The sequence below is a fragment of the Cyprinus carpio genome, chromosome A6 (assembly GCF_018340385.1).
Source record: "Cyprinus carpio isolate SPL01 chromosome A6, ASM1834038v1, whole genome shotgun sequence".
Lineage (NCBI taxonomy): Eukaryota > Metazoa > Chordata > Actinopteri > Cypriniformes > Cyprinidae > Cyprinus > Cyprinus carpio.
Genome location: NC_056577.1, coordinates 3435572 through 3451143, shown reverse-complemented (window position 1 = coordinate 3451143; position 15572 = coordinate 3435572). Strand labels below are relative to the sequence as shown.

Sequence of the window (15572 nt, the reverse complement as noted above, 5' to 3'; positions counted from 1 at the left end):
ACAAAACTATTATTTTTAGCTAAAATGAAAACTGGAAATAAATAGTATGTAAATAATACTAAACAAACACTGATCCACTGATTTAAGTCGTTGTTAGTTTATAGAATTATTGGTAACACTTTAGTTTAGGGACCAATTCTCACTACTAACTAGTTGCTTATTAGCATGCATATTACTAGCATATTGACTGTTAATTAGTACTTATAAAGTACATATTCTGCACGACCATATTCTACATCCCTAATCCTTCCCAATACCTAAAATTAACAACCACGTATTCCTAAATAATTAATGAGCAGTAATTAGGAGATTATTGAGGCAAAAGTTGTAGTTAATAGTGAAAATTGGAGTGAAAACCTTAAAATAAAATAAAACCAAAACAAAAAACAAAAAAAACTAAAAACACTTCAACTAATTAAACAATAAGTGAGTCGTTAGATCAATTCAAACCAGTTCCTCATGAGTTTTAGACAGATTTCTGAGCCTTTAAATTGATTTTTAAACAGAAGTGATTTGTTGGTGAATCAGAAGGCACTGCTCACGCTGTGTGTGTGTTGTTGCGTGCAGCTAGAGAGGACAGTGCAGCAGAAAGACGCTTCGGCTATTTGTTGTCTTGTTGTATCATTTCACAGCGTCAGAGTCTTTCTGTCTCATCACATTCAATTCAGACTGCAAGCGCAGAACTCTGGGAGAAAACAAGCTCAGCTGAGCCATCATTTCTCTGGCCATGTTGCTGTGGAGTAGAAGTGCAGAATACTCCGTCGGTGTAGTTTAGTGCGGTGCTCCGTCTGAATTTCAACAACTATTAACAGAAATGTTCATGAAAACAGTAGGTTCTGGTATTGTTTTATTAAATGGTTCTTGATTCTCAACTCTGGTAATAAAATCTCAGAAAGTCCTGAAATTTTTCACAGTTAATATAATTGTTTCTAGTTATGCTTCAAAATCCTGTTATCCTGAAAAATATGTTGCACTAGAAAAAATATGTCTGAAAATTCCTGAAAATATGTTGCGCTAGGTCAAAGCTGCTTTGTTGGAAAAAAAAAAAAAACACAATGAGTTGCATTGGTGTATTTTTCACATTTTATTATTACATTCAAAAATAATGTTAAATACCAGTAAATAAAATGACACGTTTACAGACATTATAAACTCTATAAATGTGTTTTAGTTGCTCTCACTTCACAACCAATCCTTTAAAGCAGTAGTTCACTTCCAGAATAAAAATTCCTGATCATTTACTCACCCCTGTGTCTTCCAAGATCTTCATGTCTTTGTGTCTTCAGTCACAAAGAAATTAAGCTTTAGATTAAGAAAATGAGTGATGATTCATTTCTCTGCAACTGAAGACAGAAAGACATGAACATCTTGGATGAGATGGGGACGAGTAAATTATCAGGACATTTTTATTCTGGAAGAATTCTGCCATTTTATTCATATCTCCTTTAAATATGCTTTATGAATACAACTGTGCTCACATACTTCTCTCATTTAGCATGAATTCAAATGTGCATGCTTTGCATTTTTGATGTTAATTGCGTTATATAGGTTGCTTTGGAATATATATTGCATCATTTCAGGTGATTAAAAAAAAACGTGACATATTTTGGGAAATATGGTACTCAGTGGCTTGAAATTAAACTTTTTATTTTATTTTTTATTTTTTTTCATAATTAGAAATTCTTAAAGGAAATTCATTGCTAAATTAATTGCATTATTATATAAGTCACTTTGGAATATGAGTTGCAGCTTGTTTTAAATTATTATAAAAGTGATTCCGAAAAAGTCAGGTTTAAGTTAAAACTTTCGGTTTGGAATCTTTTTTTTAAATGATTAAACTTCAGAAGGGAATTCTGTATTTCAAGCGTGTGTGAATGTGTTTTGTATGTAGATGACTGGTGCTGAGATCAGGCTGCTGTAGGTTCTTAAAGACTCAGGACTTGACTGGTTAAAGTCATCAGCATCGTGATGAACATCATTCATGTTTAAGTGCGAGTATCAGTGTCTGCTGTACTGGCTCTCAGTGCGGTCAGACAGCAGATCCATCGCTGATGATAAACCGTACGGACAGAGGAGAGGTGATGTACTGAAATGCATTCTGGGACAGGGCCAGGTGTCCTCTGTTTGTTTGTTCACACAAGGACATTCATAGCTGTCATAGAGGACCGCACACACACACACACACACACACACACAGACCACCCAGCACAAGAGAGAAAACGCCCTTCATCATCCGCTCTGTAACTGTTGTTGTGGTCTTCCCATGACACTCTCTGCTCTCTTACTCATCTGTTTGTGTCGCTCTGTGAGTAATGAGAATCTCACGCCAATGAGGCCATTTCAGAATTAAGGCACAATATTGAAAGTGTAACGACTCCGTCACCTTCATTTTTATGCGTGATTAATGAACTCTGTGGAGGAATGAGGGCTCAGGAGATGGATGAGTTTTTATAGATATCACTGCATTACAATACATAGACAGCATCCACACTGTCATCCATTCACCAACATACTATTCATTCAGAATTCATATCTGGATCTGGAATAGCGAGACAGTTAATTATTTTTATCATGGGTGATATTTAATATTATGATTGTTGGTAGTGTTCACAATGAAGCTACAATGTATAATTTCAAGTTGCATGGAAACATTTGGTGTACAATACTTTTGGATCAGTATGATTTTTAATGTTTTTATTTTGCCCAGTTTTAATGTCTTATGCTTTCCAAGGGTGCACTTATTTGATCAAAAATACAGAAAATAAACTGTAAAAAATTATTAGAATATAAAATACCTGTTTACAATTGACATATATATTAAACTCTAATTTATTTCTGTGATGCACAGCTGTATTTTCAGCATCATTACTCCAGTCTTCAGTGTCACATGATCTTCAGAAATCATTCTAATATGATGATTTGCTGCTCGAGAAACATTTCTGATTATTATCAATGCTGAAATATCAAATATCAATGCAGTTGTGCTGCCGAATATTTCTGTGGAAACCTTCATAAATTTTATTTTTCAGGATTCTTTGATGAATACAAAGTTCAAAAGAGCAGCATTTATTTGAAATAGAAATCTTTTCTAACATTATAAATGTCTTTACTGTCACTTTTGATCAATTGAATGCATTCTTGCTGAATAAAACTATATTATTATTATTTTTATTATTATTTGTTTTTTAAATCTCAGACTTTTTGAATCATAGTAGAATAGGTGGATAACTGTTTAGTACTTTTGTAACCAGGCATAGAAAGTTTGAACTCTTATACTTAAGTTAGTCTAGCATTCGGTTTTTATAACTTTGTTCTGCTTTGACCATAAGAATTAAACAGGCTGTTGTTGTTTCTGTATGGAAATGAGCTCTGTTATGATTGGCTAATTGGCTAGTGACAAAAAGTTACTTAAAACTGAACTGAATTGTTGATGTGTAAAGGTGGGTGGCCATATGTTAATGAGCTCACAGTTGTGATGTCATAACCTTGTCCTGACTAAAAGTCCTGACTAAACCCTGTTTTTCATGATATGATGAGCCCTTGAACCTGTTTCTGTAAGCAGTGTCTTGTTTTGGTAACATGCATGTGTCTGTGTTTCCCTCTTTCCAGGCGTGTAACGAGTTCACGACCCATGTGATGAACCTGCTGAGAGAGCAGTCTCGCACGCGGCCCATCTCGCCCAAAGAGATCGAGCGCATGGTCAACATCATCCACCGCAAGTTCAGCTCCATCCAGATGCAGCTCAAGCAGAGCACCTGCGAGGCCGTCATGATCCTGCGCTCCCGCTTCCTCGACGCCAGGTCCGTGCATGTCGCATTTGTTTCATGCATTTGAGCGCAAATCCACTCGTAATCAAACCCAGTGCACTGATTCTTTTCCACGTTCAGCGCTAAGCCTGTAACTATCACATCCATGTCAGCAAACGCTCCTGCGCTTTATGTGCACACGTGTGATTTCCTGTTTCCCTTTAGTGCCGCATCCAAACCCACACACGCTTTGCTATGTTGAGTCCATCCCTTTCTCAATGTAATCGCTTGTTCTCTTTGAAACGTGCCTGGGATTTGCATACATTTCTGTGCGGATAAATCACGCTGGAAGCCTGGAGTCGGAGGCATGATATTTAAATGAGCTTCGTGTTTCCTCGCAGCACTCTTTGGAGCATGCTCAGTTCCTCTGATTAATCCTCTCTCCGGCTGAGACCATGCTGTGCTCATTTGCATTTAGTGAAGAGAGGTTTTGGGGAGGAAATCGGCTCACCCTCTGTTCCGGCCCTTCAGTGCTGCATATGTAAAAGCCCCTGAGATGAGCTCCAATCGCACACTCTTAACCCACAGATGAGTGATGCAGAGAGGAGCTTGAATTCATTGGCACCCAAAGCTCAATTTACGCTCGTTTTAAAGCTCTTCTCTTTGAGGATGTGTGGGGTCTGCTTTATTCTTCCTTTCAGGCATTGAAGCATCTGCCTGCAGGATTTGTCTTTGCACACTTACATGAAATAGGCTGCAAAATATGGCTTTAATCTATGAAACCAAACTAAATATTACATGTGCTGCTTTAATTTACATATATTTTAGATATTTCATGTTACCAATTTAGATTGGGATTTATATGTTTTTGTTTTTTTTTTCCAGTAAACCTGACAATCAAATATATAAATAATAATATATACTATAATGCAATAAAATCAAATAACAAAATAAAATGAATTTGAAATAAAACAGATTGAAATAAACAGGTAACAGTGTTGCATATTTAGTTTAAATCAATCTATCACTCAATATAATGTAAAATTAAAGTAAACGTAAATGAATAAAAAATGAATTTGAAATAAAATATATAAAATTTGAAATAAAATGTATAAAATAAAATGGAATATAATAAATTGAAATATATAGATATTCAGTTTAAATCAATCTATTACCCAGTATAAGTAGAAGTAAATGAAAATTATTTAAAAACTGAAAAATTCTGATTCAATTCTGATTTGTTTTGTGTTGCTCTCTCTCCGTCTGCACAGGAGGAAAAGACGAAACTTCAACAAACAGGCCACAGAGATCCTGAACGAATATTTCTACTCTCATCTCAGTAACCCGTATCCCAGCGAGGAGGCCAAAGAAGAGCTGGCCAAGAAGTGTTCGATCACCGTCTCACAGGTACGAGACTGAAAGCCATCCGTTCATTACCACCACCCACAAATCTTTCTGTTGGTCTCTCACAGTTCAGTAATAGTAATGGTTCTTTAATATTCAGTATGGCATGTTTAGCATATTTATATACCATGCAATTTTAAAATAAATACCATAGAGTTAAAATTGCATGCTTTCCAAAAATCACTCGTCCAGGTAGGCAGCTCGCCAGATATTGAGACACATCCGATGTTTGTTTCTACCTGTTTTGCATGTAAAATATATCAGTAATACACACGTGAGTTCAGCCTCATGCAACTCGAAAACAAAATCATTTGCAGCATGGCACCGCATGCCTCTTAGCATTTTTCATCTGCTGCGCTAAATGCATAATGCATTCTAAACTATTTAATAAATTTAGCTGAAATGATTGTATGATGCATTTAGGCCTGGTTTTGAGTCAGACTCGCGGGATGAGTGATGACTGCCGCGCTCTTTGTAATATAGAAACACCTTTAGCCTCTCGCGGGAACGGGAAGCTTAGCCGCAGGATTGATTAGCTTTCCATGGTAATGGTGTTTATCATTAGCGCAGAGCCTCATCCGCCGCTGTATTAGCCGTAATGGGCGTTAGTGTGTGTTGAGTGATTGCTGTCAGTGTATACTGTGATCATAGCTGCCAGCGTGTAAGTGATCATTTATTTTAATGTTTGTGTGTGTGTGTGTGTGTGTGTGTGTGTGTCCATCATAGTTAGACCTCTGTCCTTGTGGCCATCACAAGTATTGTCGATAGCATCCTTCATTGTCGTGAAGTCTACCAGCCACTGTTGCATTTTGCTTCAACTGTGGTCATATGTGCTATGATCAGAATATGCTATCATAATAAAACTAAAAAATATCAAAAATGTAGGCTCTTGAGCACTTTTTCAGTCCAAGTGTTTGTGGTTTTTAAATGCACTGAGCATTTTGTTTTTGCACTTACTGTAAATGATTCCTAGTATCTTGGCATGTAATAATTTTTGGGATATAAATTTACTACTTTTAGCAGTAGTTCAAACTCTTTTAGCAAAGGCTGCACATTAAGTGTGTAATTGGTTGTGTATTTCATCGTCTAGACTGCAAAAAAAGTATCACTCAGTAATTGCTAGTAAATTTCACAAATCATTATAAAGAAATGGCAAGTAATCCATTAATTAAATGTGAAGTTTTCAAGTTGAAAGACTGAAATAGTATTTTCCGTACTCAAATAATCTTTGTTTTATTTATTTTTTACAGTGCTGTTAAGAATCCCAAGTTTTCTGCTGGCCATTATGGTGGCATTCATGCTTGCTGATTTTTTATTATTATTATTTTTCTAAAAAAATATTTGTTGACGCACAGAAAATACTATTTCAATCTTTCTACTTAAAATTTTCACATGGAAATTTAACATGATCTCACTATGTTGTAGGGAGTTTTCGTTTTGGTTATTTAATGCTTTGTTTGTATTTTTTGTCAAAAAAATATTTGAACTTTTAACACTTATATTAAATAATGAATCAAGAAGTAGAAATTGTTAAATAATTAAAAATTGTGAGTGCATTGAACTATAATATTCAATGCAGCGTATGTACAACATACACTGCTGTTCAAAGTTTGGGGTCAGCATGATGTTTTTAAAAGAAATTAATACTTTTATTCACCAAGGACACATTAAATTGATCCAAATTGCCAGTATCATGTGACACTGGAGACTGGAGTAATGATGCTGAAAATTCAGCTTTGCATCACAGAAATAAATTCCATTCTAACAGATATTCACATAGAAAACAGTTATTTGAAATTGTAATAATATTTCACAATTTTACAATTTTTACTGTATTTTTTATCAAAAAAGAGACTTCTTTCAAAAATCTTACTGACCCCAAACTTTTGAATGATATACTGTACATATTTACATACTACACATGATTATTGCATGATGTAATGTGTGACTAGTGTGTCATGTTGCATCTAAGAACCTGTTTATTTTTCGTTGTCAATCATGGTTTGCATGCATGGGGTTCAAGAGGACACAGTATTGGAAAACACGTGTCTTGACAATGTTTTTGTGGGCAGGTTTCCAACTGGTTCGGAAACAAACGGATCCGATATAAGAAGAACATCGGAAAATTCCAGGAAGAAGCCAACATATACGCGGCCAGAACGGCTGTGAACGCGGCGAGTGTGTCAGCACATGGCAGCCAGGCCAACTCCCCGTCCACTCCAAACTCAGCAGGTGAGACCGTATAAACTCTGCACTCATTCCCATGATGCCTGATGAGGAGCTGATGTCACACTGTGGGAATCGTCTTTTGTGTATGTGGAGCTGAAAACTAGTCTCTAAAAGAACTATTTAAAATGTTTTCACCTGAAACGGGACGAGGGCTCTGTGGGTCACATCATGTCCTGCTCCTGTCTCAACTCGGAGGACTCGTCTAGTTAAAACACAACACTAGTGAGAACATATGACCATAGACTTCAGTGAGTTGTTTCTGACAATAAATCATACTGATGGACGTCAGTCCTTCAGCTGACAAAATATTAAACATACACTACAGTTCAAGAGTTTGGGGTCGGTAAGATATTTATGTTTTTCAAGGCTGCATTTATTTGATTAAAAAAAACTGTTATATTGTGAAATATTGTTACTATTTAAAATATTTAAAACTACTTTTTATATTTGAATTTATTGTAAAATGTAGTTTATTCCTCTGATGCACAGCTGAATTTTCAGCATCATTACTCCAGTCTTCAGCATCACATGATCTTCAGAAATCATCCTAATATGCTGATTTGCTGCTCAAGAAACAGTTCTGATTATTATCAATGCTGGAATATCAAACATCAATGAAGTTGTGCTGCCGAATATTTCTGTGGAAGCTATCGTACATTTTATTTTTCAAGATTCTTTGATGAATAGAAGGTTCAAAAGAGCAGCATTTATTTGAAATAGAAATCTTTTTATAACATTATAAATGTCTTTACTGTCACTTTTTATACATTTAATAGACTAAATAAAAATATGACTTTCTTTTAAAAAAAAATGAAGTTTTACTGACCCCAAACTTTTGAACGGTAGTGTAAATTTAGTGTAAAAGTTATGGATTCATTGATAATTCTGATTCACACAAAAAGACATGTGAAAGCATCAGACTATAGAAATAAAATCTTATGCAGATGTGAATGTAGACTCGATCAATCAAAGATTTTACATGTCTTTCTCACAAACATGTTTTTGTTCACATCAGATTCAAATGGCTTCGGCTCTCTCTGGGTCTGTTGTCTTGAAATCGTATTCCCATTTGACTGAAAAAATTAATTCTCTTATTATTCTAAGTTCAAAGCAAATATGCACTTATCTGAGTTTTTATCTGGCGTCAGCTTTCTCTAGCTTTTAGTTGAATCTCTCCTGCTTCTCATTGAATCTTGATCTCCGTCTTCTTTATGGGCTGCTGGATCTTATGCTCTGAAAAGCTTATCTAACTATAAATCTGCATTTCTGCTTCCTTGAATTCTTCAGACTCATTACTCTGGCTTGTTCTGTCTCTCTCTGTTGTGTTTGTGCACCTCTCAGGTTCTGGTGGCTCTTTTAACATGTCAAACTCTGGCGATTTGTTTATGAGTGTTCAGTCTCTGAATGGGGACTCGTACCAGGGCTCTCAGGTGGGAGCCAATGTGCAGTCACAGGTATAGTGTCTATAAATCACTAAACAACCCTTAGTGCACCAGCACACACACTACAGCTCATGTCGTGGGGGTGTAGCAACATGCAATTTTTTTTGTTATTGGCATAAGCCCAAAAGTTTGTCTGTATGGCCGATGTGTCGGAAGCAGGACTTTTATTTTGACAGCGCAGAATCAAGAAGTTGACACCTAAATGAAATGTATTTTTTGTCAAGTACAAATTTTATCATATGAATAGTTAAATATGTCAAATAAATATCATTTTGTTATGCATGTGCTTTGTATCTTTATATAAAATAGTGTGATGTGACTTTACATTGGCCACCCTGCTCTCTAAGATTTCGGCATCAGCAATCAAAAAAATCAGTATCTACTAATAGACAGCAACTCAAGTAATGACTTCTGTACGGTTGCTAATGAATAAAAGCATAAACATAAACATAAATTGTGTAAAATATTACAATTTGATCATTTTACATTATATCTGAACCTTTCTATTAATACTTTTCAGTATTGCATGACATAAAACAAAGGTTTGAGGTCAGGAAGATTTTTATTTATTGGGCGGAAAAATACTTTTATTCTGCAAGGATGCATTAAATTGATCAAAAGTGCCAGTAAAGACATTTCTAATGTTACAAAAGGTTTCTGTTTCAAATAAATGCTGCTCTTCTGAACTTTCTGTCAAAGAAACCTGTGCTTCCATACCACCTCAGCAGTGCCACAAACTGATCTCCTCCATGCCACGCCGAACTGAGGCAGTAATTAAAGCAAAAGGAGCCCCTACCAAGTATTGAGTACATGTACAGTAAATGAACATACTTTCCAGAAGTACAACAATTCACAAAAAATGTTTTTTTTTTATTTTATTTTTTTTATTGGTCTTATGAAGTATTCTAATTTGTTGAGAGGTGGATTTTTGTTAAATGTGAGCCAAAATCATCACAATTAAAAGAACCAAAGACTTAAACTACTTCAGTCTGTGTGCATTGAATTTATTTAATACACAAGTTTCACAATTTGAGTTGAATTACTGAAATAAATGAACTTTTCCACGACATTCTACTTTATTGTAGATGCACCTGTTATTTTTTTTCAACATTTATCTTGTTTTGTCTGTAATTTTGGTTGTTCAGGAGACAACAATGCTACTGTAGATTTTGCCCAAAATTGTATCTTATAAGGCAGCAAATGGAAAATGCTGTCTAGGTAGGCAGCTCACTAGGCTTCAGAACAGAGACATAGAGACAGGCTTTGTAATGTTTTATTGTTCGCGTGTCATCATGTGTTTGTACGTCTGTCTCTGTGTCGTCTTTTATTGTTGTTTGCTTTCTTTGACCTTGCTTTCTTCTTTGTTGTTTCGTCTGACTTTGCTTTGTTTGCGACCTTGCGTTCACATCTCACTCGCTCTGACCTTGTCGTGTTGTTTTTGCGGTGTTTCAGGTGGATACCCTTCGCCATGTTATCAGCCAGACAGGAGGATACAGTGACGGCCTCGCAGCAAACCAGATGTACAGTCCGCAGGGCATCAATGTAAGGCGAGAACAAAACACTTCTTTTTTTCCCCCTTCCTCTTGTTTTGCCCTCTACCAATTATTTCAAAGCCATAGGGCTCAGAATGCCACTTAGTGCGACTTGTCTGGGAATCGTGGTCACTTAGTTGATTGCCTGTGTGTCGCGAGCGCCATGGGCGGCGCGCTGCCCAGCGAGACGTGGACACGAGAGCGGCCCGTGTCTGTCTGAGCCCATCACATCCAATCAGATCGCCCCGGCACCTGCAGCCACGCGCCCCGCTGACGGGAACAGGTGACACCGGCTGCAAATGTATGGCCCCTCGCTGTGCCCCAAAGTCACCTGACTCTGATTATCCCCCCAAGGGCGGCGCAGAAAAACACTCCGCGGAGAGTCGCGCTAAAAATAAAGCCCCGCGCCTATGGTAAAACACTCGTAGGAGGACATCCTGTGTGTTCGGGAAGGGAGGGGTGCTGCTGGCAACTTGGCGCGCCGAGAAAATTCACAGCGACAAGCCGTGTGGTAAAGGGGAAAATCAATACGACAGACACACGGGGAGCGGAGTGTGGACTTGGGACAGCAATCCAAGCACATTGCTCAGATCAGGTTCCTGCCGAGCTAATGGCCTTGACAGCGAGCTGAGACGAGAACGAGAGAGAGAGAGAGAGGAGGAGGAGGAGAGGGGGAGGCCGGTCAGCGCTTCCATTCTGCCGCGCTTCACCGGCCGTATGTTAATTTGATCAAACGTGTTCGCGGGAAGAGCACGGATGTATGCAAATCCCATCCTGCATGTTCTGGAGAATTGTGAGAATGGCAGACGCACAGAATGGCGCTCATTTCACAACAAGTATTTTAATAACGCATTTAATACAATACAAAGCATTTACATTGCATAATATAGGCCTAGACACGTCCCATGGTCAAGTTTACAAATATATAATTAAGATTAATATATAATATTTATTATCTGTGTTACTGTATAAAATCTACTGTTCAAAATATTGAGGTCAGTCATTTTTTGTTTTAATTAAATCTTTTTTCAGCAAGAATGCATTTAATTCATCAAAGTGACAGTAAAGACATTTTAATGTAAAAAAATGTATAACAGTTTCCACAAAAAATATTAAGCTGCAACTTTTTAAAATTGATAATAATCAGAAATGTTTCTAGAGCAGCAAAGCAGGATATTAGAATGATTTCTGAAGATCATGTGACACTGAAGACTGGAGTAATGATGCTGAAAATACAGCTTTGCATCACAGAAATAAATTACGTATTTAATATATTTACATAGAAAACATGTTTTTACTGTATTGATTGGTTGATTGATGAAATAAATGCATTTATTTTTTAAATGGTAGCGTATATTATATAATATAATATATAATATTGTGACATGACGTGTCATTGAAATGAATTAAATCTTAAAATGATTTGCATAGTTAACGCAAATTCAGAGTCTAAAATATTTTACCTTAGATATTGATTGTGTGAGTGCAGTCTCTTATTAAATTATTTAATAGTATTTTATCCACATTAATCCTTATCCATGGAAATTAATTGGTCAGAAGGTGTGATCCCTCAATATTAATCATAGTTTTGTAGCAAATTATTGCATCAGTATAAACTGACTGTTCACAGGAGGAGATATACATATCAGCAAATTTAAGACTTTGAATGTAGCTCATCCCTTCAAACCTGCAAGATTTTGTGTTATAATGCATATAGATTTGCTCCAGAAGTATTTAGACACTTAAGTGACAGCTATTAATTTCTGAAAGTCACTGCATTAGAGAAATTCAACACGTGAATGTTTTCCATAGCGTTTAACAACCACAGAGTGGCACAGTTCACTTTGCTTGTACAGTGTCTTTCCTTAAAATTAATGACACTTGCTTTGATATGTTATTATCTAATGCAATGACATTCATGCATTTTTAATTGTTATTGAAGTGTTGAGATACTTTGGGGACTGTACATTAATTTGAGAAACAGAAAGCATTTGATACTGTGTCTGTTGAGGGTTTTTAGCATGCATTCATCAGCAGTGTTTAAGATATTTCCTCTGTGCTTTTATTTGGTTTGATCGAGGAACAGACCAGTGTTTGCAGCTCTTTCTGTCTGTGAGATTAGTGATGCATCTCTGTGTTCTTATTCCACGTGTCATTCTCTCAGTGTCCTTCACTGATTCCTGTTTTATTTTCAGAGTCTTGAATCTTTTCACTCAATGCCTCTCAGTGTGTGTGTGTGTGTGTGTCTCAGTATAATTGACAAGCATCACACACAGAGCTCTTACACATGATTCCTGTTTTCTAAAATCATTTCAGACTAAAAGAAACCTGTGGTGTCAATTAAATTACTGATAATATTTAATTGGCTTTTTTTTTTTTTTTTTTTGACTTTGTAAACACTAACAAAGAAATAATTTAATAATTTAATAATGTTTGATTTTTCAGATGAATCTTACAGTATGTTCACTAAATCTGCATTCGTTTGACAAAAAAAAAAAAACACTAAAAACAATCAGATTGATGAATAAGTTGCATTTATATTAATATTGAATATATTTCAAAATATAAACATATATTTCTAAATATAATTAATTCCTGTCAGTTTTGGGGTGTTTTTTATGTTTTTGAAATAGGTCTCTTTTGCTCATCAAGGCTGCATTTATTTAATTAAAATATTATTAATTATGAAATATTATTACAATTTAAAATAGCTAATATGCTGATTTGAATCAAGAAATCTAAAGGTGTCCTTTCATCAAAAATAAATAATAAAATAATAAAGATTGCATAAAATTATATATATATATATATATATATATATATATATATATATATATATATATATATATAGACATTATTTGTTTAAATTTTATTTATTTTTTATTATTTTATATATATGTGTGTGTGTGTTTTGAAATTTGGTCTGTTGTGTTTTCTTTGTACATTATTGGCAAATGCAATGTTTTTTTCTGTCAAATTTTTATCATTGAATTTTTTTTTTTTTTCAAAATTGTTATACTTGTATTTTTTATTTTATTTTTATTTTCAATTTTAAAGGAATAATGTTCCACTCAGTGTGTGGAATATCTGAATTTCACTCTGAATTTGACAGCAAATTATTCATTCACAGGCCAATTTTTTCTGATATTGCTTTTTATGTGACCCAAAGTGTGCCTGATTGCTCACTCATGGTGTGTGTGTGTGTGTGTGTGTGTTGTCTCTCCGTCAGGCGAACGGTGGCTGGCAGGACCCCATCACCCCGTCCTCCGTCACCTCCCCCACAGAAGGACCCGGAAGCGTTCACTCCGACACCTCCAACTGATCCTCACACACACGGACTGTCTCCTTCACCGCCTCACACACTCCTCTCTCCAGTGTGGACATGACTTCTGAAAACACAAGAGCGCATCATCAAACGTCTTCATGCTACCTCTCAAAACATCTGTCAGCAAACACATCCAGCCCAAGAGAACAGGACCTTTAGACTAGTCCCAAACATCTATACTGTATGTCAGCCCTGCCTTCATCCTCACCACAAACATCATGTTATGTTTGAAACATTTTTGCAGTTTTACCATAGTGCCAAAGTACTTTTATACATCACTCTAGGAACTCATTTTACATTATAATAGACTTATTATGCTTGAAAAAGCAGTTTGCACTGCATCTGAGCTGAACTAGAGTTCTGCTTGTCTAATAACCTTTACTTCGAATCTCAAAATATTTGGTTTATGTACATAAGGGTAAATCATAATTCCCTGCTTTAATGAGAAATAAAGGCAATGCAGTTTAGATATAGATATCAAATAGTTAATTTCTAAAGGTTATTAGCAAATAAGATTCACATGCATCACACTTCAGGTTATTCATGTAATCTTGATGAATTTTTGTCATGTACAGACACACAGATCCCTTTATATGCCATCTTCGTCATCATCATCATCACGGCTGAAGGATTTTCATCAGCGCACATGAAAATGCAATAAAAGGCAATCAGAAGTGAACAAATCCCAAATGTGAAATCGCTTTCTTTTCCGGTTAGGGCGACCTTGATACCAAAAACCACAGGCGTGTCCGCTCTTACGTTCACATCACATCCTTCATGTTGTAAATTGTGTCAAATCTGGGGCGCTGGGATGCGTTTCTCACGAATGTCCCGGCGCGTTACACCTGAAACCAAAAATCCACTCGTGTTTCTTGAGACGAAAGGAAAAGCTCATGATGGCACACAAATGCAGAAATCGTTTGGATATATTTTTGATGCCCTCCTGTTGTGAATAACCGATTCTCATTTCTGATTTCATATACGGGCGACCATATATTTTATTTTCTCGCAAGCATAATGTGAATGCGCGCTAGCTCTATATGTAGATGTGCACCTTTACTCTTCTTTTGCTCTTTTTATAACAATCGCATCCACGTCTAAAATGAGAAAGTCTTTAACAGAAGCGCAGGCTTTCTGCTCCTGAAAACATCAGGGCCACAGTTACTGCAGTGCATTGAGAATGAGACCATGTAGAGGTTTTGGAGCCCTAGATAGTGTGGGTCATAGTCTTTCTTTGGTTTGCACCTCGCTCACGCCGCTTGTATCACTGCCTGCTCAGCAGCACCGTATTCAGAAAAGCCTCATTTAATGATGCTTTTAGTTTCTGCATATACAGCAGTTTGTAAAACATCAAATGTTTACTTTGTTGCATGTCTTTTGTTCTTTAAACTCCTGCAGTGTTTTCGAATGTTTCTTCTTTTTTATATCAAGCGCAGAGACGTTCTCTTGTCAAGTTTTAACTTTTAAGATCTCTGCATATGTATAAAAGGAATAAAATGGAACAGCAAACTATTGTCTTTTTGATTCCAACTTGTTTTTGTGAAGAAAAACTAACAAGGTGTAGGTTTTTTGGTCTCTTAATTTGTACTGGTAATGCATATTCCAAATAAATAGTTTCTTTTGTTGCAATATGATTCTCTCTGGTGTCTGGTTTCATTTGGGCATTTGTATTCAATTAGTGAAAACGAGATACTATTACAGTTTTTATTAATTCATTTTTGATTTGTGATTTTCATTAATTGTTTTTTTTTTTTATGTCTATACACTTTTTTTATTTGTTTAAATTATTTTAGCTTACAAATTGCATTGTCAACAGCCAAAATAAAATATTTTATTAGATTTCAGAAGTTTTATTTCAAGTATATAATTGTTTTTCATGGTTTTAGTTTTAGTT

At 35.8% G+C, this 15572-nt stretch overlaps 1 protein-coding gene across 2 annotated transcripts in view; it reads left to right on the top strand.

Moving 5' to 3' along the window:
• Positions 1-15312, top strand: part of LOC109086007 (pre-B-cell leukemia transcription factor 1) — a 76494-nt gene extending 61182 nt beyond the window's left edge. The window contains exons 4-9 of one of the 2 annotated variants that reach the window (XM_042757561.1): positions 3610-3800; positions 5018-5153; positions 7223-7382; positions 8721-8833; positions 10274-10363; positions 13583-15312. In XM_042757561.1, the coding sequence (XP_042613495.1) occupies positions 3610-3800; positions 5018-5153; positions 7223-7382; positions 8721-8833; positions 10274-10363; positions 13583-13675 (783 nt within the window). In that variant the 3' untranslated portion in view covers positions 13676-15312. The remainder of the gene's footprint in view (positions 1-3609; positions 3801-5017; positions 5154-7222; positions 7383-8720; positions 8834-10273; positions 10364-13582) is intronic. The other variant, XM_042757562.1, reaches the window with a different exon arrangement.
• The last annotated feature ends 260 nt before the right edge of the window (positions 15313-15572 follow it).